Genomic DNA, 27,089 nt, shown 5'->3' with positions numbered 1-27,089 from the left:
AATTATGTGGATTGGTTCTACTGTTCAGCTGGCTGGTGTCGATGTAAACAAACTGTGAATTGTAATTACCAAGCATGCTGCTGCTTGGCAGTTACTTTACTGTTTAGCATTTGTGCTTTCTCAAGCGGACAATTTGAGCTGACACCTTTTAAATTTTCCACTTTAGAACTATAAACCTCCTAGGGCGTCCCCATACTTTTTCACTTGTGGTGGTATGTTTCTCCTGCCTCATGTTAGAGTAGGTTTTGATCCTTTCAGACTACTCAGGTGGGTATCTACCAAATATTACATGCTTTTTAAAAGTCGATTTGCTGATACATTCATGTCCCTTTTCTGCATTGAGTCACTCTGTCTGGAGTGATCGCCTGCTGACCCTAGCAATCTTTCAAGTGGAATTCAGATATGGTTACATCAAGCAGCATTAGCATCTGGTCTTCTTTTCTCTCTGTGTGTAGCTGTTAACTTTACTTCACTGGAGAGCTCAACTATTTCTTGCTGGTTATGCAAAAAACAAAATCTGTTCTAGGGAGGCTGTTGGGTTCCACAGTGCCACAAGCTGACTAGGTTGTGTGTGATATATGTGTGGGGTGTGTGTATGTGTTAGTAAGGCATTCCCTGGAAAAGAACAGTCAATAAGACTTGACGCTGGTTTCTTAGCATAAGGACAATATTTTCTCTTGAGTAATCTTGCAATGCACAAGCCAAACCCTATGCTATGTACTTCAAATACTGTTCATTTCAGCTGCTTGTATGATTAGTGAGGTGTGTTGTCTTGGTTTCCTCAAGTCATTTCTCTTCTTGAGTCTAATACTGTGCTTGACAAGAGTAATCTCTTCCATAGTGATTCAGTAGTGAATATTCAGGGATTTACCCTCTCCTTAGTCATGAGTAACTGGGAACTCAAGAAGATATCTCAACTTCTAGAAATTTGTGTCGATAGGGAGAAGTCATTTTTTCCCTTCCCTCTGGCCCATCGTAGGCTGTCCTGCCCTTTCAACCAACCACTACCCCAATTATGGTGACTTTTATTTACTTATTGCTAAAACTGATTACTAGTCCATTGGCTATCCATTTGTCATTTTATTGACAAGTCAAAATGTAATGCATCACTGGAGCTGAATTGAAAGGACTGAAATGTAAAACTCTTGAATTTTAAGTCTGAAATGTGTAACATTGCTAAAACCAGTCTCCTCTTTTGACAGTTTGATGATAACTGTTCCTGCTTGAAAAACAAGATTTTGCAGGATCCACAAACTTAGACCTGCCAGCCAACATATATTTTAATGTCAACAAACACAGAGACACTAGGCAAGAATGGTCTGGTAGATTGTAAATCTTTCAAAAAACAAAAGGCTCTTGAGTAAAATTAAGCCTGGAGTAAGGATGTGGATTCTGTCAGGTGTTGGGAACTCATCATCACTTTCTTATTACTAAAATAAATATCATATACTGTAGATGCTACTTAAACTTTGATGTTGCAGTCTTATACAGTTTCTGCAGAATTAAGCCCCTCAGTGGTCAATAGGACTTAAACTCAGATAAGTTTGTATAGTATTGTAGCCTTAGTAAGATAATATTTAGCAAACCAGCATTAGCAGTTTTGAATGTGGTTGTAAAATTCAGTCATTTCAAAAAAATTTAAATGATGTGTATTAATGTTAAAACTAATCTCTGAATGCATTTGAAGGCAGTATGGACTTAAACCCTGGTTTAGTGTCACAAAAATGAGCCTAGCCTCCCACCTGTACTTGTGCTCCCTTTTTTTCCACCTCTTCCTCCAGCATGACACAGAGGAGGAGTTTAGAAACATTTGCTTTTAGCTGGCCATTACTTCCCACGTTGTCCAAACCCAAAATTGTGAATTAACAAACCAACTCTAAACCTTAATTAGTGTCTTAATTAGTGTTAAGACACAATTCACTGCTGCAAGGTATGATGGTCACCACTTTATTTAATAATAATAATAATAATAATAATAATAATAATAATAAATTTTATTTATATCCCGCCCTCCCCAGCCGAAGCCGGGCTCAGGGCGGCTAACAACAATTAAATAATCAAACAATCAAATAATCAAACATTCTAAAAACATTCCATTATAAAAATTAATTAAAATCAAATTAATGGCAACCGTTGAGCAAAATTCTGTGCAGGTTGCCAGAGGAGGGAGTCAGGCTGGGACCTGACCAAAGGCCTGGTGGAACAACTCTGTCTTGCAGGCTCTGCGGAAAGATGTCAGGTCCCGCAGGGCCCTAGTCTCTTGTGACAGAGCGTTCCACCAGATTGGAGCCGCAGCCGAGAAAGCCCTGGCTCTAGTTGAGGCCAGCCTAACCTCTCTGAGGCCTGGGACCTTCAGGATGTTTTTATTTGACGAGCGTAGGTTTCTCTGTGGGGCATACCAGGAGAGGTGGTCCCGTAGGTACGAGGGTCCTAGGCCGTATAGGGCTTTAAAGGTTAAAACCAGCACCTTAAACCTGATCCTGTACTCCACCGGGAGCCAGTGCAGCTGGTATAGCACCGGATGAATGTGATCTCGCAGTGAAGACCCTGTAAGGAGTCTCGCTGCGGCATTCTGCACCCTCTGGAGTTTCTGGGTCAGTCTCAAGGGCAGCCCCACGTAGAGCGAGTTACAATAATCCAGTCTGGAGGTGACCGTCGCATGGATCACAGTGGCTAGGTCAGGGCGAGAGAGGTAAGGAGCCAACTGCTTAGCTTGGCGGAGATGAAAAAATGCCGCCTTTGTTATAGCTGCAATCTGCGCCTCCATGGAGAGGGAGGTGTCGAAGATTACACCCAAACTCTTAACGGATGGTGCTGGCACTAATTGCACCCCCGCTAGAGATGGGAGTTGCCCCCTCAATCCCATATCGTCCCGTCCCAGCCATTTGGCTTTAAAAGAGTATTAGGTAGATTTTAGTGGAGGCTAGATCTCCATGATAGCTCAGCAAAGACTCTCATAAACTATTTCAATGTAGAGCCCAATACTGTACCTTTCAGGTATACATGTTCCCATGAAGGAGGGCTTGTGTGTAGCTTGAAACATGTTGGGTTTTTGGTTTTTAATTTAGTTGTGTGGAGATTTCCACTGACTGGTTTTTGTGCCACTTTTGTTTTGGGAACTCATAGTAGAGCATCCATGTTGCATGCAGAAGTCCAAGGTTCAATCCCTAGCATCTCCAGGTAGGGCTGGGAATGTACCCAATCTGGAATTCTGGAGAGTTGCTACCAGTCTGCGTTGACAGTTCTGAGCCAAATGGACCAATGATCTGCATAAGGCAAATTCCATTGTTCCCATGTCTTCTTGGTCCATGTTGGAAATGGGACACTGGATAGGTGGGCTGGTTCATCAAGGCTGTTTTTAATGGCTAACAATACAAGTTAGGAATTGCTAATTTACAAGGGCCTTGGTGGGAGGAGCTGCTTTTAAAAGTTCCATTTTAATGCTCATTTTTGGGTGGGAAACCTTCACTTTGAGAGAATGACATGCTTAGGAAGACAGTAGTATTTAAGCATGATTGCATACTGTCAAGTGTTTCAGCAAGTCAAATTATATGTGTGTAAGTTTTTTGGGTCAAAATCTGTCTGTCAAAAATGTTTGTTGGCAAAGAGAAGATTGTTTGCCTTACCATGGTTTTGATATTGACACTGGGGCATGCGTACAGCCCACTCTGTTGGTACACGCTTACCAGGGTCCCTGGTGTATTGGGTTGATTACATCTGGCCCTAATGCAACTTTCCAACATTCAGGGACATGTAGTCTGTAGGGACCTCCTGCCTCTGTATAACCATGTTCGATTGCAGGAACTAATTTGTTCTGATGTAAGATTGCAAGCACCAATTTGCCTACATTTGGTTTTTAAATTACTGAATAGGTTGGTCCAGGAGGCCAGAAATACAGTGGCCATTACATTATACAACATGCCCAGGGCTGGCCTCTATGAAATTTTACATCTTGTCGTATAGCTGAAAGGCTTCCAACTTTTGGGAAAAGACAGTAACAGACTAAAATAATTTGCTTGCATCACTCTGTTATCTCAGATTTGTTGTTACTCTGTGTTATAATTCTATTAAACAGCCGACCAATATTTGGCCAGGCAGTGTGATCTCTTTTAGAAGTAGAAAGAAAGAAAGGAAGAAAGAAAGAAAGAAAGAGGTGTAGATTTTTAAATAAATCTGGACATATGTTTTTGCATGTTGCATGCCTCTATCTTGTTCAGTACTGCGTCTGACACTGTTGTAATAATATTATGATGTTTCCTTCTATAGGTAAGGAAGCAGAATAGTTTGTAAAAATATAGCCTACTGGCAGGCAGGTGAATAATTATTTGTTTTAGTAGGCTTGTATTTTTGACTGAGGGGACGCGGGTGGCGCTGTGGGTTAAAGCCTCAGTGCCTAGGGCTTGCCGATCGAAAGGTCGGCGGTTCGAATCCCCGCGGCGGGGTGCGCTCCCGCTGTTCGGTCCCAGCGCCTGCCAACCTAGCAGTTCGAAAGCACCCCTGGGTGCAAGTAGATAAATAGGGACCGCTTAGTAGCGGGAAGGTAAACGGCGTTTCTGTGTGCGGCTCTGGCTCGCCAGAGTAGCGATGTCACGCTGGCCACGTGACCCGGAAGTGTCTCCGGACAGCGCTGGCCCCCGGCCTCTTGAGTGAGATGGGCGCACAACCCTAGAGTCTGTCAAGACTGGCCCGTACGGGCAGGGGTACCTTTACCTTTTTATTTTTGACTGAAGTTTTCAAAGCAGCTCACAATATTATAAAAATTCAATGAAGGATGCCAAAAGTTTTGTAACAAAATTTAGGCAACTCAACTGGAGAAGGAGCAAGCTCCTGAAGTTTTTTTCTGTCTGCCTGCCTCCCCCTCTTCCTCCTGGAATCCTTCCCACATGGCAGATGGCGTTGTGGCAGGTGAGGGGACAGGCCAGTTGTTTGACTTTTGTATGCTTGACTGTCACAAGAAGACATTCTAAGGTGATGTCACAGGTCCATAAGCTTTCCATTGTGTGTCTGTATGTGTTTGATGGGTAGGGGATAGATAGGATTCAGTTTGGTTCCTTTGTTAGTGAGTTTAATGATATCCTCAAAGAGAAAATAATTAGACACATTCATAACTAACAGTTGTAATTGGGAGCTAATGTGCTGTACTGAAAAGACAAATGATGTATTCGGATCTTTTTAGGAATGCTACACAGCTAGAGAAAATCAATTTAGAGAATTAAACGGAGACTAGCTGGCAACAATTAAGACTCTCAAATGCATTTTAGACACAGAATTGCTATTGTAATTCCATTATAGGTGAAGGGTAAGCATTGGCAGTTGAAGCATGGGGAAGCTGAAACAGGTAGCAAAGAAAGTTCAAATCACATGGCCAAATTCATGCTTTTATTCTCTCTTTTTTTGCTAAATTTGAAACTGTGTTGCCAGGTAATTTGTATTTATAGCCTTACATTACTTATGTAAATTAATTACAATTTTGTAGCTTGCAGAATTTGAGGGTTTGGGAGAAAGCGTAGCTTCACTGTAGGGGTGAGAAATATGCGTCAATGCAGAGTATGGGAAGAGGATACGTGGAAGAAACAGAATAGCTAGAAAGGACAAAGAATCCCTGTCTTTAGAGAACTCTGGAGATTTATTTATTTGTTGTTTTGGCTTTGCAGACACTATATGCCAACATCCAACATGGCAGCCATGAGAGTTAGGAGCTTGGCATGTAGTACATAATCCACTTAATTTAGAGTTTTTCATTTGAACATAGGGGACTGCTTCACAGTAAATAGCTTGTATATTTCAGCTTTATGTCTTCAGTGACTGCTTGACAGTCTAAGGAATACACATTTGTATCAGAAGCGGGGTGTTGTCTTGTGCTTGTTTGGGAGCAAAAGCTCTTACTTAGCAGGCAAAAGCGGCTGCTGGCCAAGTAATGAAGCCAGATGTCTGTGGGAAGACCTGTGTGGCGGAAGAACCTGCCCCAGAAATTTCTGTTTTGCTGTCATATTTGATGCAAGGTGGGGTTTGCTCTTTCGTCACTGCCAAAATTGCCAGGACCTGAGCAGGCTTCACACATTGGATGAGAGTGGAAGATGTACATGTGGAAGCCTTCCTGTTCTGAGACTGTAAACCACTTTACAGCTGTCAGCTTTCAAGATGTAAGGCTGACTTTATTTGAATATTGTTGTTTCCATCAACATTAGACATTCCAGGTATGCTCAGAAGCATACAGAGAATTGGGAACTTAGGAAGAGTGTTCAGCTTTAGCCAGTGCTTGCGTTCTCTTCCTGCCCAGCTTGGTTAGTGTGGGAACTGGGATATGTTTTATTTTATTATCTGTTTATTGCCTCTATAGCTCAACTTCCCTCCAAGGAGCTCAAGGTGGCATACACTGTTCTCTTACCCATTTTGTCTTCACAACAACCCTGCAAGGTAAGCTAGACTGAGAGACAGTGATTGGCCAAAGATCACCAAGTGACCTTTATGGCTTTGTGAAGTTTTTAATCCTGGCCTGGCAGGTCACAGTCTAGCACCCTTAACCACTACACCAGGGGTCAGCAAACTTTTTCAGCAGGGGGCCAGTCCATTGTCCCTCAGACTTTGTGGGGGCCGGACTATATTTTCAGGGGGGAAATGAACAAATTCCTATGCCCCACAAATAACCCAGAGATGCATTTTAGATAAAAGGACACATTCTATTCATGTAAAAATACTGTCCGTGGGCCGGATTTAGAAGGCGATTGGGCCGGATCTGGCCCCCGGGCCTTAGTTTACCTACCCATGCACTACACCATTAGCAGACAAGATGATGGATGATGGTGGGGAAACTACCCGTGGCTGGATGTTCTTTCAAGCTCTCAAAAGAAGTGTTCGGTTTTCCCAAATGCAGCACAGCTCATTTCAAATTGAGATGGGCTGATTTCACAGCACTCCTCTCTACATTAAACCAGTGGGATGTAAAGTGCCATTGATTTTGTTGAGGCTCAAGCATGCTTAATGTTTGCTGGTTTGTGCCTTTGAACCCTGTTGCTCTGTATTATGCCTTTTAAAACTGTTGATGAACAGTTGGATTTCATTTAATTAGCCAGACAGTCATGTGTCTCTTGAATATTCGTTGGACCAGGTTTTAAACTGCATTTGCAGAGCAATTTCATGATAAGCTTTTCTAATAGACATGCATACTGAATAGCGAAAACAGCTTGATAGGGTTGTTCTCGAAATGATGACTTGACAGTATCTCATAGCAGTGGAATCCGGCTATCAATTGTGTGCTAATCCAGCTAAGTGGAGAGTCTTTCCTAGGAAAATACAGTAGTCATGTGAGCAAAATCGTTGGTTGTAAAAATTGCTACCAGAAATGCAAACATCATTTTAATGTATCTAGATGCAAATATTATATGCATTTTTGGGTAATGAACAAACCGTATTTCTGGATTGCTTTATTTATTTACCAAAATTTATATACTTCTTGATTGTAAAAAAACCAAACAGCTGCCCCCCCAAAGTTTACAAAAATATAAAGCATTAAAATTATGAAAATCATTTTTAAATGATTCTTTTATAGATCAAATTGACCATTGATTAATAAATTGCATTAGTGTGATTTTGTAAAAAATGGGATGCTTATTGGAGCATCCAATAAATTGAACTAATTTGTCTTCATAAAACAATGGGTCAGATATTGTAACCGTGGGGGATCTTCCACTAGGACTCCTGGCCCACAGTTGAAGGTGTGAAACAATTTTTAAAGTCCTCCTCTTCCCCAAATCTCAAAGCCACACACTCTGTCTATCCAGCAGACACTCTTATCAGGTTAGGGAGGACTGCTTGAAACCCCTTAAGAACGGTCCTGTACCATGTGGTAGCCTATTAGAATCATACATCTGTTCTGAGCATGCTCAGAGCTGTTTCCATGAAGGGCATATTTCATAGCTTTTAGCCTGTTCTGGTAACTAGAGAAGCAACAGGGAGCGTAACTTACTTTGCTTTTGTTTCGTTTAGTATTTGTTTTGTGACTTTGTTATAGAGAGAGAGAGAGCAGGTAAGCAATTTACAGTTGACACAGTGTGAGTCTCTTTCTGTAATTAATATATGTTTGCTTAATCATGCTGCATATAATTTTTTGAATTGGATTGGGAGGAACAATGGTGAATGGCTTGTGTATGCAACAAATGCCATATTAGCCATTTTCCTGCATTCACTTATTGAAAGTGGCTGTAGCCAGTGGCGTAGCGTGGGGGGTGCAGGGGGGGCTGGCCGCACCGGGCGCAACATCTGGGGGGGTGCGCACTCGCACTCGCAGCTCTCTGCCCCTACCTGGCTCACTCACTCTCTCTCACTGCAGTGCTGGCTGTGCGAATCCGATCCGAGCCGCCGGGTCGCCGCCCACTGTGGAGGGGGGGTGACAGGCGTGTGGTGTGGTGCGGTGCGGAGAGAGAGCGAGGGACTATCTGGGGGAGGAACAGTGCAGCGGGGGGGGGGGGCGCAAATTACTTGCCTTGCCCCGGGTGCTGACAACCCACGCTACGCCACTGGCTGTAGCTGCTGGGCAGTGCAGGTTGAGCCCCGTGCAGTTGTATTTCCAGAAAAGGTGTGTGCATGTGCTCCCAACAAGCCCCTTCCCTAGCTTAAATTCAGGTTATCTTGAAGGCAGAATGGAGTAAAAAGCTGTTGGTAGTATTTCTTGCTACCTTTTTTTTTTTTTTTTAGTGTCAGTGAATATTTGAAATGAAAAATACGAGCTGTATGCCTGTCTCAGTATCACACTGACTCCAAATCCTTTTCCTTTCTTTCTTTTAAATATATTTTTTATTGTTTTTCCAATATCGTTCCAATGACAGCCTCACTATAACAATACCAATTTTATCCAATTAATACCATTATCAATGTCAATTATTCAAATGTCAAATTATACAATATAATTAAACTGGACCCCTCACATGCTAGAGTTGATGAGCTCATTCTTCTACATTTTTTCTGCATTCCAAAATTTTAATAATTTCCATTCCATTCCATTCAGATATAATAATCCCTTATATAACAGCTACAATTGTGATTTCAATTCATGTTGGTATAATAGGTAATTTATAAAGTTTCAAGTGAGGAACTATGGCTGTAATTCTTATTCTTTTCTACCTCCTTTTTCACTGGAAGATGCTGTCCTTAATCTCAGACATAAGAGGCTGATTGTGAGTAGTCTAGTGTAAGCTACTCTGCACATGAGCAGAGATTATTACTTCACATTTTCAGGACTAAGCCATACATTGCAAACAGGTTCTGGTGTGCTCTAGCTCAAATGAAACAATCATTTTTTGTCTGTTGGTTGGAAAACTTTGTTCTTCTAACTTAGTGTTTTGGATAATAAAAGTCAAAATGATTTTTGTGGGGAGGAAAACTGCATGCTCCTTACACTTGAAATGTTTTTCTGTTTTTTGGCAGTGGATGTGTAGGTGTAATCAGTACAGGAATTGAAAAACATGTCATGTGGTTTGCTTACTTGCTAAATAAGAGACATGGAATCAATCTTGTCTGAATGAGAAACATACTAGAGGCCTCTTACATGTAAGGTCTTCCCCACTCTATAGATGTGCAGAGAAAAGCTTTTTGTTTATTTACTGAGGAGACAGTGGCATTCTGCACACATGTATTAATCCTTTAACAAAAATTTGGTTCCTGCAGGCCTATGGGTAATACAAGATGTTACTTTGTGGTGAAATCACGGAGTGAGTGCACCTGTGTTATCTGGTATGAACTGGGCTCCAAAGCCACTATGGCAGCCCAGGTAATTGAAGGAAATGCCTTCGTGGTGAGAGAGCACATTTCTCTCTCAGTTCTGGAAATTTACTGACAGCCCAGTATCTGATTGGCTAACTTGGCCAACATTTTTTCTTGCTTGAGCACATGTCTGTGCTGTTTTATTCCTGTGGTATGGTGTCATTGCCTTGCCACTAGACTAGAATAGCTAGATTTATTTTTCATTCTAATTTGCATTCTCCCCCTTCCTATTTTCCAACAGTATTCTTTTATTTGTACTTTTTCTAAGGTGTTTTTTTCCCCCCATTATTTTTTAACCACCTCACATAAATTTGATGTGCTTTATTCTGGAAAAGCTGGGTCCTTAATTCCAGTGTTTTGGACTTCTTTAACTGCTACTGCATAGCATATAAAGGAGGGTGCTGTGAGCTGCCAGGACCTGGGCATCCACATGAAAGTTGGTAGGATGACTGGTGTGAATGTTAGCTCACTCTGAGCAGTTTCTGCTTCTGAGCAATCTCTGCATTAAGTTAGATTCTTCCATAGTGGTTAATATAGAAGCAGTGATTGACTGAAGAGTCTCATTTGTCTCTGGAAATGGGATATGTTTATGTAAGTAGCAGCTGCAGGGATGTGGAAGGGCCCTACAGCTAATTTGCCCACCCACCTGTGGTTCTGCCCTTTAAATATATACCATTCAGTGTAGCTGTTAATTTGTGACACCTGTGAGCAAAACAAATGACTGAAACGAGAGATGTGTTTTGATTTACATCATGATTAACAAATTATCATGTTTTTATGGCATAGATTTCTTTAATGATAGCATTTCATTGTGTTAAATGGATGGGAGCAGAGCGCAGTGGACCCTCCAGATACGAACTTAATTCATCCTGGGGGTCCGTACTTACCCCGAAAAGTCCGTATCCAGAGGCGCTGCTTTTGTGCATGCGCACTGCATGATAGAGCACTTCTGAGCATGCATGCATGGCGAAACCCGGAAGTATACACTTCTGGGTTTGCCGCATTCGCAACCCAAAATTACGTTACCCGAAGGTAACGTAACCCAAGGTACCACTGTATATTCTAGTACATACTAGTGGACGTTTGCATTCTGCATTAAATCTGCTGTGAAAATGAATTATTAGCTTGGTGGCAAGGTACGGAGGATGCCTTAACGTAACTTACTCACTGGCAGTAGAAGCAAACATGGACCCACAGATGTTGGCTTACCTTAATAGCCAACCAACAGTTTGTGTTGCCAGAACCCACTGCAAAGGGCAGGGCTGCGCTTCTCTCTTCTCTAAACTCATCTGCTTTTAGATGGCTTATCTGAGGCACTAACAGTACCTTAAAGGTACAGTGAAACACAGAAGGGCCACAAACCGCCTCCCAAACAGGGAGCTGGAGCTGGTGGTGAGTGATCGTTCCTCCAGTTGTGCTGTATATTTTAAGCTGCTGTAAGAGCTTCAGCAACGCAGTGTGGCAAACCTAAGATCCAGCTCTCCTCATTGAGTAGGTGATGTTGGAATGATTTCTGCACTTGCAATGCAAGCATGTTGGTTTTGCCTCAGAAGCACAGAGCTGGGAAATGAACGGGGTATCATCCCCATGGTTGTATTGAGAGGTTCCAAGTGCCATGCAGGGCAACATTCAGAGGACAAGTTTCAGCCCTACTGTTGGGCTTGTGGCAAGGGTGGGAGGGAAGATCACCATTCCATTGTGTTGTGCTTCAAAAGCTCTTTGGGTATCTCTCTGATCAAAAATAGAATAGTGATTTACCCATCCCGAGTATACTTCTTGCACCCAAACACAAAAACAAACCAGTATTTGGGGGGATGGATGGGAATGCACACAGCTGTTTCATTTATCCCTTTTTTGGGGGGGGGGGAATAGTGTGCTTAATGAGCATCTTTTAACTTTTGTTTGGTTTTGCATAAGAAAAAATTAAATTTGTGCCAAAGGTTTGTTTAGGCTCCACCCAGTATAATTCAGTTTTTAGGCTTAGTTTTGTTCAGTCATAACGACTAAACTTTGTTTCACCAGTTGTCTCTTAAGAGACATACAATGTACACAATTAAAATATCATGTAATTGGTACAATTAAAATATCATGTAATTGGTACAATTAAAATATTGTACATAAGAGGTACTATAGATATTTATACCTTAATATAGATCTGATGAGTAGAGTAAGCCATCATGCATTGTGAACATTCAGGGCCAAATTATTGTAACAATATTGTGAGTGTCAAAACATTTATAAATCATGTTACACATATTCCAAAGCAAACTGTTGTTGTATTAGCTCTGTAATGTGGCATAGTTGTCTTACAAATATTAGTATCTCAGTTGCAGCTAGGCATGGTGTTCTGCTTTCTTTATTTACTAAAAGCAAAACGTTGGAAAGGATTTGCCCAGAATTCGTTATTAATTTGAAATCTGATTTACTATCTGGTTGGTCAGTCTTTTAAGTTTCTCCTGAGTTACTGAGTATAAAAACCTGTAACAGCTTCTGCAATCATGACATGAGATACTTCTAATGTGGTCCTCAGAACTAAAACACCCCCCTTTCTAAAGTAGTGCCTTGCTGAAGTGTCTGCTAAAAATAGTCATTCCATCACTTCAGAAATATTTGAGCTATTTAAATTCAACATGTAAAAATACCACAATAAAGAGATTTTGCTGCTACCATTTTTGGCTTTTGATGGGAATCTTCTTCAGCATGATTGTCATGCCATTTTAGGAAATGAAACAGGTTTTAAATATATAGAGCCTGTAGTGCATTATACTTTTCTGGAAGGCATGTGACTTTGAAGTTCTCTGAATTAACAGCTGTCTTTGGTAGTCTTCCTGACTTTAAGCTGCTTGAAGGATCATTTTTATTTTTATGGCACCCAACTGAAATGTCAGCCAGACCACATTGAAAATGCAGTTTTTACTTATTCCATTATTAGCAATAAGTTCTTGGCTACATATTAATGAGAATTCACTTGTTTCTTTGAACTTTTTTCCTTCTGTTTGTATTATCCAACAAAGGGTTGACATTCAGAATTTGTAGATTCATGGAAACAATGCTGCACTTTTTATAGCTTTCATTAATTTCACTTTTCTGATCACATCAGGCAGTTTTCCTTCCTATACTAATTTTTCAGTTGGATTTATAGTCTGCAATTTTAAAGTCTTGAATTGATTTACTGAAAAATACAATCAGATGGGCAATGGATGAATATTCTGTGTTACAAAATATGCACATGTTTGGATCTAAATATTTCATGGCACATGTGGAATCTCCCCTGCTCCAACCCATGTGGGTATTATGGAGTCAGTTATTAGGGAGGAAATTCCCTGGGCTCAACCATTATTACCATATTGGCTTGCAGATAAGCCACACTTTTTTTTCCAAATTCTGACTGTGAAAAGTTAAATTCTCAACCTTACAAAAATTGGCTTTTACAATATCGCTGCTGAAACAGACATATGGTAAAACGGAACGGGTGTGAGTGCCTGCGGAATTTTAAAGGAGTGACTTATATTTGGGTATTGTCTTTTCTTCTTCTTCCCCCTTGAATTTTAAAGGTGCGAGTTGTTTACAGGCGTGGCTTAAATTTGGGCCAATACGGTATATGACGAAAAATTAAATTCACAGTCTTTCTGGGCTTTGTATGTAGCCATTATGGATGTTCAGAATGAATTGGTTCCACTGTAACACACTGACCTGGTGTGCACACAATGAATCATTAGGAAAGGGATTGAAAATAATATTGTTAATACCATAATGTCATCATATAAATCTGTGATATGGAACTGCACTTGAATACTGTGTATGGTTCTGGTTGCCGCGTCTCAAAAATGGTTTTCAGAGAGCTCAGAAAGGTTCAGAAAAGGGCAGTGAAAATAATGAAGAGCCTGGAGGATCTCACCAAGAGGTTTGGATAGGTGGATAGGTCTCTACCATAATACTAAAACCTGGGGGCATCCAATGAAGATGACCGTTAGGAGATTCAGAACAGAAAATAGAAAGTGCTTCTTCACACAGCACATATTTAAACTCTGAAATTCATAACACAGGATGTAAGAGGGAACTAGACATATCGATGGCGAATCAGACTTATCAATAGCTACTAGCCATGATGGCTGTGTAGAGGTGATCTGCCTCTGAATACTAGTTGTTGGGCATACCATGTATGGAGAAGGCTATAGCACTCAGGCCCTGCTTGCAGGTTTCTCATAGGCATCTTGTTGCCCACCAGGATACAGATGACTCCCCATTTACGTGGGGTTTACGTTTGGAACCCCCCTGTGAAATAGCATAGAATGGGGAGTCACCTGTATCGGCTCAGCTGGGCAAACCACACTGTCCCTCCAGCTCGCAAAATGCGTAAACGAAGAGTTGCCTGTCTTGGATTAGATGAGCTTTGTCTGATCCAGCACAGCTGTTCTTATGTAAGCCATGGTTTATTTAGCAAGTGTGGTTTCTTTCTGTCCTAGTTTATCAGCCTAACCATGGGACACAAACATTTTATAATCAAGCTTCTGCCCAATAAAGAAAAAGTGCTACACTTCACAGTCAACAAAACATCTGGATTCGTGCAAATGTTAGGAACAAAGGCTAAATAATAAATTTAATTGATGTATAAATAATAAATTCAGTAATTGTTGGGAATGGGTGAACTGTAAATTTAAATAAAGAATATTTATGGCCTAACCTTGTGCCCATGATGCATTGTTGAATATGCTTTAGAATCCCTTTACTTTGGTTTTCAGTTAATTTTTCTACTAAACTTTAATGCTAGCACACACTTGAAGAGCATGTCTCCATAGATACTGCTATGTGCAAAGTAAAGCACAATGCAAGTTCTCACATTCAGGTGAAAAATAAAGCACTGTGTGAATTTACTACAGAATAAGTGTCAACTTTTTGTGTTTGCAGTAAAAATAGCCTAGACACTGAAAGCCACAACTGGTAAAATATGATGAAGCAGAATAACATATAATTTGTAGAATCCATGGCACATAACTAGTATGGTCTGCATGGGAAAATGAGGGATTTAATAAGAACAGTTTACCTTACAGAAAAACAAAGTTATTTGACTTTTACAATTATTTAAATAATGTTTTCTAAATTCCAGTTATTATTCAGGTAATTGTTTTTATGTAGAATATCCATTAACCACCCCTGTTTTATTTGCAGAGCACCAGAAATCATATTGGGTTTGCCGTTTTGTGAAGCCATAGACATGTGGTCACTGGGCTGTGTGATTGCTGAGCTATTCCTTGGATGGCCACTGTATCCGGGAGCCCTCGAATATGACCAGGTAGTAGAAACTTGATGATCTGAGATACTTTTATCTGTTTAAGTTTACTCAGTTGGAGTTCCGAGTTCATTGATTTTGTCATATGATTTTGAACAGATGAAATAATTGTGCACCAATATTTAAAAACACCAAGAAAATGGTTTAAAAAACTCCCTTTGAGTCAAGATCTTGAAGCTTAAGCAGGATAATGCTGGTGCGGGCATTCAAAATGATAACTGTATACACTACGATTGCACCTTGTGCGTGATTTCAACCTTGTGTGGTTGAAAGCTGGTTGGTTGAAATCCCGCAAATTAATTGCAAAGAGCTTAAAAGCTTCTTTTTCACTCGATTTTCCCAGTGTGGAAAGAGCTTTTAAGTTCTCAGAATTTCTTACTGGGTTCTGGGATGTTCTTGCAAGAACTCAAATGGCCCTGTGAGATCTTGCAAGAGCCCACACAAGAGCATCCCAGAGCCTACTAAGCAGGCAGAGAGTGTAAAAGCTTACTTGGAAGGTAAGGGTGGTCCCAAGGGGGCAGTTCAGGTATAAACTCTTTTGCATGTACGCACCATCCCTGGAAGTAACCACCACTCAAGACGCAATCGTACAGCAATGTGTTTGTAAAACTCGCACTTCTTTGAACTTTTCAGATTCGTTACATTTCACAGACACAAGGCTCACCTCCAGAGCAGTTGTTGAACGTTGGAACGAAGACCACACGGTTTTTCTGTAAAGAAACAGATGCACCATATTCTAGTTGGAGATTAAAGGTACTAAGAATCCTTGAAAGCGCAGACAGGAGTTCCTGCCGTCCATGTTTTTGGCTATACATGTGCCTTCAAGGAGGAATACAGCTGAAGCAGAACAGGGGGTATATTTTGTGAACACATGGTTGGTCTGTATTGGTGGCTGATTGGAAGAAGCAGTTTTGTGGGAGGGGCCTAGGAAGCACATCCCTCTGTGTTGGCACACTGCCTTCCCGCCAGTTGTGCTTCAGGCAAAGATAGAACTTGATTGGCTCTCTTCACAACTGCAGCTTTAGGATCCTTATTTCATCAGCCTCCCTCACTTGTCCTCTGATGTCATCACATAGCAAAAACTGATTGGCTGTATGGTCATGTCACTATTACTCTGCAGAAGGGTTATCTTGCAAACAAAGTGGTATTAAGGGTTGCAGATTGTCAGGAAAATGTAAGGTTGCCAAGGGGAAGGGGACTACAAAATGTTTTGGCTTCTTCCTTCATACTGACTGGAGAACATTTGGATCAACTCTAGGAACAAAGGTAAATGGCATAGCTGATTAAAATGAGTTGCCCTGCACACCTCTTAGACATAGCACATTTCCATTTTTGGAAAAGGCCATATTTTTACAGCAATAAACAGAAAACACAGTGATGCCTGCTGTAGGTTGCTATTTCTTTGTGCCGTAGAATGATTCCCCCCCCCCCGGTATATTAATAATTAAACCATCCATTTCTTAAATTTCTGAAGACACTGGAAGAACATGAACGAGAGACAGGGATGAAATCCAAAGAGGCCCGAAAGTACATTTTCAACAGTTTGGATGAAATAGTGCATGTGAGTACATTCAGATGCATTTAATGTATACAGTTTGTGTGTTTTTTTAATGTATTAGTTACCATTTGTGACTAGCTACCTCTAATTTCACTTGTGGGAACTGTTCCCTTGTATCTACTTTCAAGATTTTCCCTTTATTTTAATTTCGGTTGTTTTTTTTTTACTCTAAAATACATGATGTCTTTATATCCATACTCATCCATGGTAGCTTCACCAGTGCACGTGAAATTCATGGAGTTGCTTTTGCATTATGACATTTTTTGTTTATTTGTAAAGCATCACCTCTTTAAAAGTTCCAGTCTCCTTTCTGCTGCATGCCAGTCCCACCTGCATGTGAAATATTCCCCCCCTACTAATTTCAATGAATAGCTTTACAACCTAGTGACTACATGGCTAAGTATTTAAAAATAACACTTGACAGCTGGCAGTTTCCTTTAATTCACTACATTTTTTAAAACTTAATTGTTCATAATCCATGGTTTGAAGTTGGCTTGTTTTGAAACTTCCAGAGTTTATCCCAGGTTTACATGTAGTGACAAACCAGAAAATGAAATTTAACTGTGGTGAAGTTCTGCTCCCAACCATATGGAATGTAGAGAACCATGAGAGACTGAGGCGTTACACAGGCTCTTTTCTGTTTGTGCATGTAGCACTAAATCATGGCTTCGCATTCCAGGCCAAATTCATGAATGAATCCCACTAGCAGAAGCCAGTGCAATATTGTCTACTAGTGCGGCAGAGCTTTGTGCCCCAAATTGGCTTGGGGAATTGAGGGAACCCCCCAGAAAACTGCATAGGACGAAGAGAGGAGAGGCTTGTGCTGACAGAAAAAAATCCTTTGTGCCTACATTGAATTCTTCCCTTTGTGTGAATGCAGCCATTTATGTTCTAACCATAGTTTACAAATACTGTAGTTAGTTAAGTTGATATTTAGCCTGTAATCTGCAGCATGGTTGTTTCTTTAATAGCACCCTTTTAAATGTTCATATATATATATATATATATACGTGTTTTGAGGCTTGCTGACATTTTCATCTCTCCTTCCCCTAAAGCTTGTGCCACTTCTTTCTATCATCCAGTACTTTTCAAAGTAGAAGGGCACATAGAATGAGGTTGCTTGCAATGTAATTAAAAATTACACTTCATATGCTGCCACTGATAATTGTTTGTATAGTGTTGTTTTACTGCTATTTGTTTTATTGTGGAATTTAATTATGATTTTGCTGTCATATATATTTTTATACGAAGCTGCCTTGAGTTTAATAATATCTTGAAAGGCAGGATATAAATATTTGAATGAAAATGTTGCTATTGATGAATGATAAACGCCTGATTGTTTTCACTCTGACATTTACTCGTTCAACACCAGGTGAACATGGTGATGGATTTAGAAGGAAGTGACCTATTGGCAGAGAAAGCAGACAGAAGAGAGTTTGTCAGCCTGTTGAAGAAAATGCTGTTGATAGATGCTGACTCAAGAATCACTCCAGTTGACACACTGAACCATCCTTTTATTACCATGAAGCACCTCCTTGATTTTCCTCATAGCAACCAGTATGTTGTATAACACACTTGTAAAAATAATCATGGGCAAGCCTTTTTGAAAGGGCTCCATGCTACCCCTGCTGCTATGTTTGCTGTAGTTCCTGTGCCTTTTGATTCTGGGCCACTTTCTCCTGGTTAGTGCAGATTGCAACAGAACCAGGGTTTCAGTAGCTATGGCTTTTCCCCATACACAAGCATTAATTAGTCTCGGTTGCTATGTTGCCTGTTGCTGGTGTGCTGCTTTATATTATAACTAGAAAATAAAGGATAACTGAATCCAGGAATTATTTTGAATTACCACAGCCAGCCACACACATTCATAGTCACAAATAAAAAGACAAAACACTTGCTGGCAAGCATTTTATTCTTATTCTTGTATTTTCTTTTCTGTTCCAAAAAGATAGTAAAAGGAAAATTCACCAAATAAACCATACAGAAAGTACACAGAAAGTTGAATAATACTGTAGTGGCTGCCTGATCTCAGATGAATCCAACACACGAAAGATGCATAACAGTTGCTAGGGGAAAAGGAGGGACATCCTATGGAAATGGCGAGGAATAGAAAATAAGAGAGAAGCAGGAAAAGTGTACTAATGGAGATAGGAAAACAGACAACTCACTTATCAACCACAGCTCTCACTTCTCCCATTGGCTTAAAACGCTTGACAGGCAGGAGCAACCATCCAGACAGAAATTGCTTAGAAGAGTATCTGCACCTTTTACTGCATGACATTCTTTCTAGGAGGACTGCAGAATTACTTTAAAACAAAAGCGAAAGAAAGCTCTGAATCTGGGGACCCTGCTGGGGGGCTACAGTGAATGCCTTTGTAACCACTGGGTTGGCAGCCCCCTGGCTTAGAGTGTCCTCTGACCCAGGGATCAAGCTTCAGCTTTCTTTCTTAACCACAGTCTGCAGCCAGTGTTTGTTCTTGGCTATAGATCATGGTTAGGGAGAAGAGAGCTTAACTCTGCTCCTGGATTCAGGCAGCTAAACTTTGACTAAGCTGCCACGCTGCATTGATTTAAAAGGCTGGGGGAGGGGCAAAGTGGGCATCAGCTTCTCTTTGGGAGCCAGTACATTTGCATGGTACTGGTAAGCTGTAGTGTGGCTAAACCATAACCAGGGCAATGAGAGTAAAATACTTGTGTGGGCCCCCCCCCACCCCAATTGAGACTGAGGTTTTAACCTGTTTAGTCTCTAAGGAAAATATTCTGGGCCAGTCCTGTGATTGTTATAGTGGGTTTTTGTGGTTGTTGTCACTTACTTTCCTCACAACTCATTCTTTCTTCTCTTCGCCATCAGAGTGAAATCCTGTTTTCATATCATGGACATTTGCAAGTACCGATCAAATTCATATGATACAAATAATCGCAATAAAACAGTGCACCTGAGACCAATTGCTTCAGGTAATGCACCAAATCTCTCAGCTAATTTTGCCAAGATTGGTGCAGTACGAAGTCAGGTAAGTACCTTTGATTTCACGTTGGGTCTCCTGTTCACTCCCACCCTCATCCCAGGGTTTAGATCACTGCATGATAATGAAAGGGGGGGCGTGTCTCAAGGCATTGGAAGGGGGCAGGCCTTTCTAAGAGGGGGAATAAAGATGTATCTGGTTTTAAGGGAATGGTTTTTATGGTTTGGACAATGTAGTTGCACATGACCTACTTCTGAATCAAAAGGTGAGGTAGAAATCATGTATCCTAAACAGAAGATAAATTAACATATTCACTGTCCATTTCATGCATATTAGGCAGTAGGCTAGCTACAGAAGCTCATTGCACAATAAAAATGGTTAAGTTTTAAAAAGTGCCAATTAGCTCTTCATTGTTTTTGCACACAGTGGCTTTGTATATGATGAAATGCAAATGCTTCACCACTCCTATTATTGTATTCACCAACCTAAATTGAAGTCACATTTTCCCCTGTGGGGAGATCCAATAGTTGAAACTATGTCAGAATCATACCAATCTCCTCATGGGTAAAGATGTGGAAGCTAAGTTGGTAACTGAGGCATCTGTGTTCCTTGTTTTTGCTGCTATTTGTTAGCTTGATGCTCTTCAGAGTCTGGAATTGTATTATGGGAGTATAAATTATTGGGAATCCAGGAGTGCCTTGAGACTTTGCTATGGCACTCTTAGCATTTATCATACTTATCCCCTTACTTGCTCTCTTGTCCACATGGGCCAGGAGAGGAGGCCTCTGTTGTGGCTCTAAATGCCAGCCCTAGTAGAGAACCGTGGAGAGCAAGCTCTTCAAGATGAGTTACGTTCCTTTTCTAGTACTTCTCTTGGAAGACATTTTCACAAAATAAAGCCAAAGGTTTTCTGTTCAAGAAATCCTTTGTTGCAGTGCCCCCATGTGGTGAAATATTTAGTGTGCTGGCATGTGCTATAAACATGATATTCATATATTAGGATTTGCTTTTGCTGCATGCAAAAGCATGAACATCATAATCCTCACGCAACATTATAACTTGAGATTTTTTAAAAAAAGAATGCATGTGAAAATTGTGGCAATCATTTTGTTAACTGATAATATACCTATTATTTTCAGGCATTAGCAGGATCTGCCCATTCGGTTATGCACCATGGAATACCACTGCAGGCAGGAACGGCTCAATTTGGTTGCAATGATGCTTTTCAACAAACACTGATTATATGCCCTCCTACTCTCCAAGGTATGAGGCAATTAAAATGACACGTGATATAAAATTAGATATTCACTTGGTAGTTCAAAGAATCGTCAATTCGGGCTTTTGATAACACCTACTACAATTAACCAAGATTTTACTTCAGGTTTTCCATTTTCCTTGGATGATCTGATAACATTGAGAACTCTAGTGGACAAGTATTTTCAAAAAGATGAAATTGAAAGGTGATAGTGGAGTCATATTATTGCATTTTGAGGCAAATTTCCTCACTTTTGTATCTAAATCCCACTGCAATTCCTTCCAGTGAACCAAAATAATCACATGGACATCATGCATGAGTTGTCATATCGTTTTTGAGAATACCTGTTGGAATCCATAGCCTACACTTATTCAGCGTTAATCTTACTTTACATGGTAAAAATCTAGAAGCACTGTGGGCCTCTTTTTAGCCTGTCAGCCCTTGACAGTTGCTGTCTGGGTCATGTTTCCTAATATGGATCCTTCTGTGGTCTGTCTGCCCTTTGTTGCTGAAGATTCACTTTTACTTTTACTTCCTTGACATAATTTATGTTATGCACCTTTATTTTTAAAAATCACGTTTAGGAATGTAGGGCTAAAACAGTGCAGACTTTGTGAAATTTCTTTGAATGCCAAGTACACGCGATGACTCCTCTGTCTTAATAGGAATTAATGTGAAAGGCTCGCAACATATGTTCTCTGCTTAATCCCAGAACTAAAAGGGATACATCTGATGACTGAAGGGCTTATTTCACATAGGCGACACGGACTATTTTATAATTTTCTGGCTAGGATACCTTTCTTGTGCTGAATGCTACACTGTGTCTCAAGTGAAGTGTTTCAGGTTTGGTTAATTTGTGGCATGCCGGCACTCGCGTTAATTGGTGCACACCTCTGATGGAAACAGCATGGAAGCAAGTAGCCCCTGTGTTCCTCTACACTACAACATTATCCTCAAATCTGCAGCAGATTTGAGCCTGGCTGCTTCAGTCCCACCTTGGCCATGGTGTAGAACAGGGGTGTCAAACTCAAATTCATCGGGGGCTGCATCAGCAGTTTGGTCACCCTCAAAAGGCCGGTTGTATCTATAGGACTATATGTCCACACTTTATTATCATAAATTATTGTCACTGCATTCAATTATTACTGTTTTTTGTAATAATGTAAGTAATAACTAGCTCTGAAAGCAGAAACATAGTCAGAATAATGGCAAGTAGATATTCAAATGTACAATTATTGTACAATTTATTGAAAAATGATTTTTGGTAACAGACAGTAATTTTTTTAAAAAACAGATTGTAGTTTATGGTCCCTATACCACTGTAAAGTGACACGGAAGTGGTCAATATATCCAAAGTTTACCGCTCAGCCTTTTAAGCAGAATAATAAGCAGACCCCCCCTAATAAGCAGACCCCCCCCCCACATACATCATATGTACTTACAGTACAGTAGAGAAGGGTTCAGGCAGCCGTTGGATCTGTCACATCACAGGATGGCATGCGCTCAATATAAAAACAAGTGGAGGTTTCCTGAATGCGTGTAAAGTGGAGGTTTCCTGTGTAGAACGGCCAGCGCCGCTAGAGGGCAGACGTTCTCTGGCTTGTAGGCTGCCGCGCATGCGCTGAAGAGGCAGCTTTCTTGTGTCAAAAAAAAGAAGAAGCGAGAATAAAAGGTGAAGGCTGGTGGCCTGTGGCGGCTACACGGGCCACATGACGAGGTCTGGCGGGCCGGATTCGGCCCGCGGGCCTTGTGTTTGACACCCGTGGTGTAGAAGGAGAAATGAGGAGAGAGGAGTTTTGGGGGATGCTTCTGATTGCTAGATTATGGTTTAGGAATCAGGTCAGAAGCAATTTGGCCCCGGGTGATCACTGGACCGAGCAATATTTCCCTGAGCAAAGTTTGCATCAGTCTCAGAAATTCTGTATGCTAACCTTTTATGAATTTGGATTCAATCTTAACTCCCCTTTTCATATTTGTGAATTAGGAATTCATGCTAATCATGGGAAGCCCAATGGTTACTCTGTAAGAGTTGATAATGCAGTGCCGTTGGTCACACAGGCCCCAACCCTACAGCCACTCCAGATAAGAGGAGTCCTTTCTCAGGTATGTTGTTTGATGCTATAGGTTTCACATTTTCAGAGTCATAAACATTAGTTAGCTTGACAGATTTTGAAGTAATATCACATCAGTTGAGAGGGACTGTAGATTAGTGATAGGCCAAGTGCTTTGCATGTAATCTGTCTCAGCGTTACACTCCCTGCATTACCATGTAAACAGACCTTTGGGCAGCTGGACTGATAAGATCTGTTATCAGAGTCGTCCGAGAGCTGCTGCCAGTCTGTTCTGACAGTACTTTGGGCTAAATGGACCGGCGGCCTAACTTGAAAAAAGGATGCTAAACATATTGGGATGTAGTTATTCTTAACGCTTTATGTGTTTACAACAGACGTGGTCTAACAGAACACAGCAGATACTGCTTCCAGCATGGCAACAAGTGACGCCTGTGGCTCCTCCTACAACACTAGCTTCTGATTCTGTGGCTGGCCCGCAGAGACTTGGAGACTGGGGGTAGGTCAAAGCTGTATTTTGATTTTGTGCTTGAAAACCAAGTTCGTAACTCTGCTATAATTTAATGATGTATTTTTCTCTGTTCTCCCTAGGAAGATGATTCCCCATGGCAACCATTACAACTCGGTGATGACACAGTCTCTGTTAACCAATCAAATAACTTTATCTGCTCCTCAACCAATCAGTGTGGGCATTGCACATGTAGTCTGGCCTCAGCCCACACCAACCAAGAGAAATAAAGTGTGCCAGAACAGGTTGGTTTTATACGGTGCCTGTGGATCATTTAGATGTAAAATAATAATAATAATAATTCTTTCAAAATCCCTTTCAAAGGGGGCTGTATATTTATGAATGCTGCATGCTCGCCAAGGTGTTACACTTCAAACTAGTTTGTTTAGAACATTTATTTCTTTAAACATTAAATACTGTGGTTACAGTTCAAATTGATCAGAAGCCTACCCGTTAAAACCAAGGGATGGTAACAAAATGGGAAATAATGTAAAGTAGCATTTGCTGCCCTTTGATCTTCTCTCTTCTTGTGACAAAAGTGGCTTTGACTATATTTATCTGCAGAAATAGACTTTGGTTTGGTTATTTAAGTATTGCAGGTAGACGCAGCTAGCAGTTCCTAGACTCATGTGCATGAGGAATTGTAAAATTTGGACTATTGAAAATAGAGACATTGTATAATAGTCATAATATGACTTAGAATAGTATTAAGAATAGTCTTTCTTTTGCTGGCAGCAAGAAACACTTTAAGTGCTCTGTGGAGAAAATGTGCCCCATCACTACAGAAGTTATTTACAAAGGTATGGGACATTTCAGTAATGGAGAAACGTAAGACCGGGAAGGACAGTTACACTGGTGAACTATGTTAAGTAACCCCTGATTCATGTCCCCTGAAGTCAGTGAACACAATTCCTGATGATTTCAGTGGATTTTGAATCCGATTCAAAAATGTTTATGGTGTCAAGCCAGCATTTCTTCATTCCTTCTTTCCTTTTTAAGAGAATGGTATCTTCAGCGTATTGTACTACATTTCATTGGTAAATCCAACTTTGAACCTTGCATTGCAGCATCTGAACAACCCTGCTTGTGATATGCAATAGTTACCTGAAACGTTTTCCATGATTGCTCTGGAAAACAACATTTACAGTGTTACCTGTATGTTCATTGTTTTATGTTTCATGTGTTGATTTATATTCATTGCTGTTTCAAAGTCTTACGTTCTAGTTGGAGTCAATTTGGGGAGGGTGATGTAAAGTTACTGCATTTGTTTGATAAAGAACATCTTTATGACATGTCTAAATAAATGTCTTCTTCGCAGGAGTAATGCGTTACAAAATACCAATATCCAAAATTCAGCATTTGTGTCTCCAAAGATAAGCAATGGAAAGGCTGGTGAGAAGCTAAGCTGTGTAGAAACACAGGACAATTGTAACTCGGTTGGTCAGGAAAGCAACTGTTGCAAACCACCTGTCAGGCAGGACCCTGATTCATCGGTTTCAAACAAACAGCGACAGGCTATCATTATTGCAGATTCCCCAAGCCCACCAGTCAGTGTGATCACCATCAGCAGTGACACGGATGAAGATGATGTGGCACAAAGGCATTCATTTGCAGAGTAAGTAGTAGCTTTGGGCTTATTTTAACTTCCCTTTTCCTCAGGGTTGTGCTGGAGAGCTGGTGTTTTGGTGATAGTAAGAGGGACTTCCTAAATATACAGCACCAGTACATTCACTTGAATCAGCTTAAATCACTTGGAACATAGCTGCCACTTCTAGGCGGCAGGTTGTTACACCTCTTTGAGTTTCACAGCTTTCAGTCTTGGTAGTATAGCTTAGCACACAGTTGGCACTAAATCAATGCAGCTAGAAGTTACAATCGATGTTTAGCGAGAAGTGTGCAGGATGAATGTTTTATTTATGTATGTTTGCATTTCAGATGTAAAGGGAGCCTAGATTGTGAAGCTTGCCAGAGTACGTTAAATATTGACCGTGTGTGTTCATTAAGCAGTCCTGACAGCACTTTGAGCTCTAGTTCTTCTGGACAGTCCAGTCCATCCCCTTGCAAAAGACCCAACAGGTAAGAAATGTACATAACTGGGTTTGATGTCCCTGTGTGGCAATAATACCTCAGAGTCCCATTTCTAAAACCTATTTCTGGAAGCATTCTTAAGCATAGTGTAATGTTTACATAGTGTAATGTTTTGATCATACCTGCCTCAACAGAGGTTTCTCTCTGTATATGTGACAATGCTTCTGTGCTGGATTTTTTGGAACAAGGGTTAGGGTAATAAAGCTTCCTGACGGAAAAGCCTTAGTATGCTGGATATTGCCTTCTGTAAAGTCTTGGTAATTCTGTTAACATAACTGTTTGGATAGATATATGTATTATTTGAGTATGTGGATGAATCATTTCCCATCAAATATCTGTTAAGTGATTTTACAGTAAAAAAATATCAAAAATAAAACCGTTCCATATGTAAAAACAATTACAAATCCAATACAGAGATTGTCACTTAAAAGGCTTGTTTAAAAGGGAAGGTCTTCCATAGGCAGTGGGGGGGGGGGGGGGAGCCATAGAGATGGAGTCTCCCTGATATGTAATGATTGGTTATGCCAATCGTATCGTTTCTGAAGATAGAAAATAATGAATCTTAAAGCTAACGGTCAGCAGCCCCTTTCTATTACTGTACGACCAACTGGTTCTGTGGTTTTCTCGGAATCTAATGGTGATAGCTCAGTTGCATCACTAATTCTTGGATATAAATTTAAATCCGTTGTTGAGTTAAATAATTAAGTATTGCAGAGCGAACTCAATTGAGCAGCTCTGTGCAGTTGTGAAAATCATGCATTTGTGACCATTTTAAAGATCCTCTATAAAATTACCTTGCTGCCCTGACAACGATTGCCATGACAACTATGCAACCCTAATTAAAAAGATGAAAGCAATTGCTAGGGCTGAGCCAGATGTCCTCCAGTGAATACTTTTGACATGCAAAAGGGGCTTCACCACCTCCAATTGTTAGATTAAAGAGTCCCCCCAAGCTTACATTTTTAAACTTGGTTTGTAGTCCTAATCAGCTACAGAATTGGTGTCACTTTTTATTTGAAAGATAACCCTTTCCTACCTAGCAGCAGTAACACAGATATGCAGCTATTCAGATTTGGCTACATGACATCACTTAGGGTAAATGAAGTTAATTTAGCTTTAGAGTGATATTACAGTCACTGGAATGGATAATAAATGGCAATGAAGTTGCAGCTTCATTGGGGTCTGCAACAGGGTTGCTGCCATCTGAATGATGGTAGGTGGAGTATACATGGACACTACCTGTGTTTTGGTTGGGGGCATCTACTTCCCTTCCCCTAGGTGTGGTCTGCTGGCAGAATTAAAGTCTTTTCTGGTGTGAGTGCCACCAGAAATCGACCAGCAGTCAAATTGGTGGATCAGGGCTGACATTTATTTTACTGTTAGCTTATTTCATTTTAAAACATAGGCTGAATTTAGGAGTAAAACTCTCAAGGTGGCTTCAATAATTATGGAGTAAAATATCAACAGTACTTTCCAAACACCAAACCATACTAAATCTAGCAGTATGAAACATCTAGCCCCCCAAAAGAAACATTAACTATAACCAAAACCATCGGCAACAAGAGAAAACAATAAACAAAACTAAATACACATTCTGTC

The 27,089-nt window shown here is 40.6% G+C and overlaps 1 protein-coding gene across 8 annotated transcripts in view; it reads left to right on the top strand.

Moving 5' to 3' along the window:
- The window catches only part of HIPK3 (homeodomain interacting protein kinase 3), a 65,413-nt gene that overhangs the window by 30,177 nt on the left and 8,147 nt on the right, over window positions 1-27,089 (top strand). For all 8 annotated transcript variants that reach the window (XM_083414590.1, XM_083414586.1, XM_083414592.1 and 5 more), the window contains exons 3-13: window positions 14,929-15,052; window positions 15,683-15,802; window positions 16,524-16,610; window positions 17,980-18,164; window positions 19,459-19,618; window positions 20,710-20,833; window positions 22,810-22,928; window positions 23,272-23,393; window positions 23,486-23,647; window positions 24,721-25,017; window positions 25,338-25,478. In XM_083414590.1, the coding sequence (XP_083270716.1) occupies window positions 14,929-15,052; window positions 15,683-15,802; window positions 16,524-16,610; window positions 17,980-18,164; window positions 19,459-19,618; window positions 20,710-20,833; window positions 22,810-22,928; window positions 23,272-23,393; window positions 23,486-23,647; window positions 24,721-25,017; window positions 25,338-25,478 (1,641 nt within the window). The remainder of the gene's footprint in view (window positions 1-14,928; window positions 15,053-15,682; window positions 15,803-16,523; window positions 16,611-17,979; window positions 18,165-19,458; window positions 19,619-20,709; window positions 20,834-22,809; window positions 22,929-23,271; window positions 23,394-23,485; window positions 23,648-24,720; window positions 25,018-25,337; window positions 25,479-27,089) is intronic.

The sequence above is a fragment of the Podarcis tiliguerta genome (assembly GCF_965153285.1).
Source record: "Podarcis tiliguerta genome assembly, chromosome: 1".
Classification (NCBI taxonomy): domain Eukaryota; kingdom Metazoa; phylum Chordata; class Lepidosauria; order Squamata; family Lacertidae; genus Podarcis; species Podarcis tiliguerta.
Note: the sequence above shows the minus strand (reverse complement) of the source record. Positions and strands in the feature narration are given on the sequence as shown.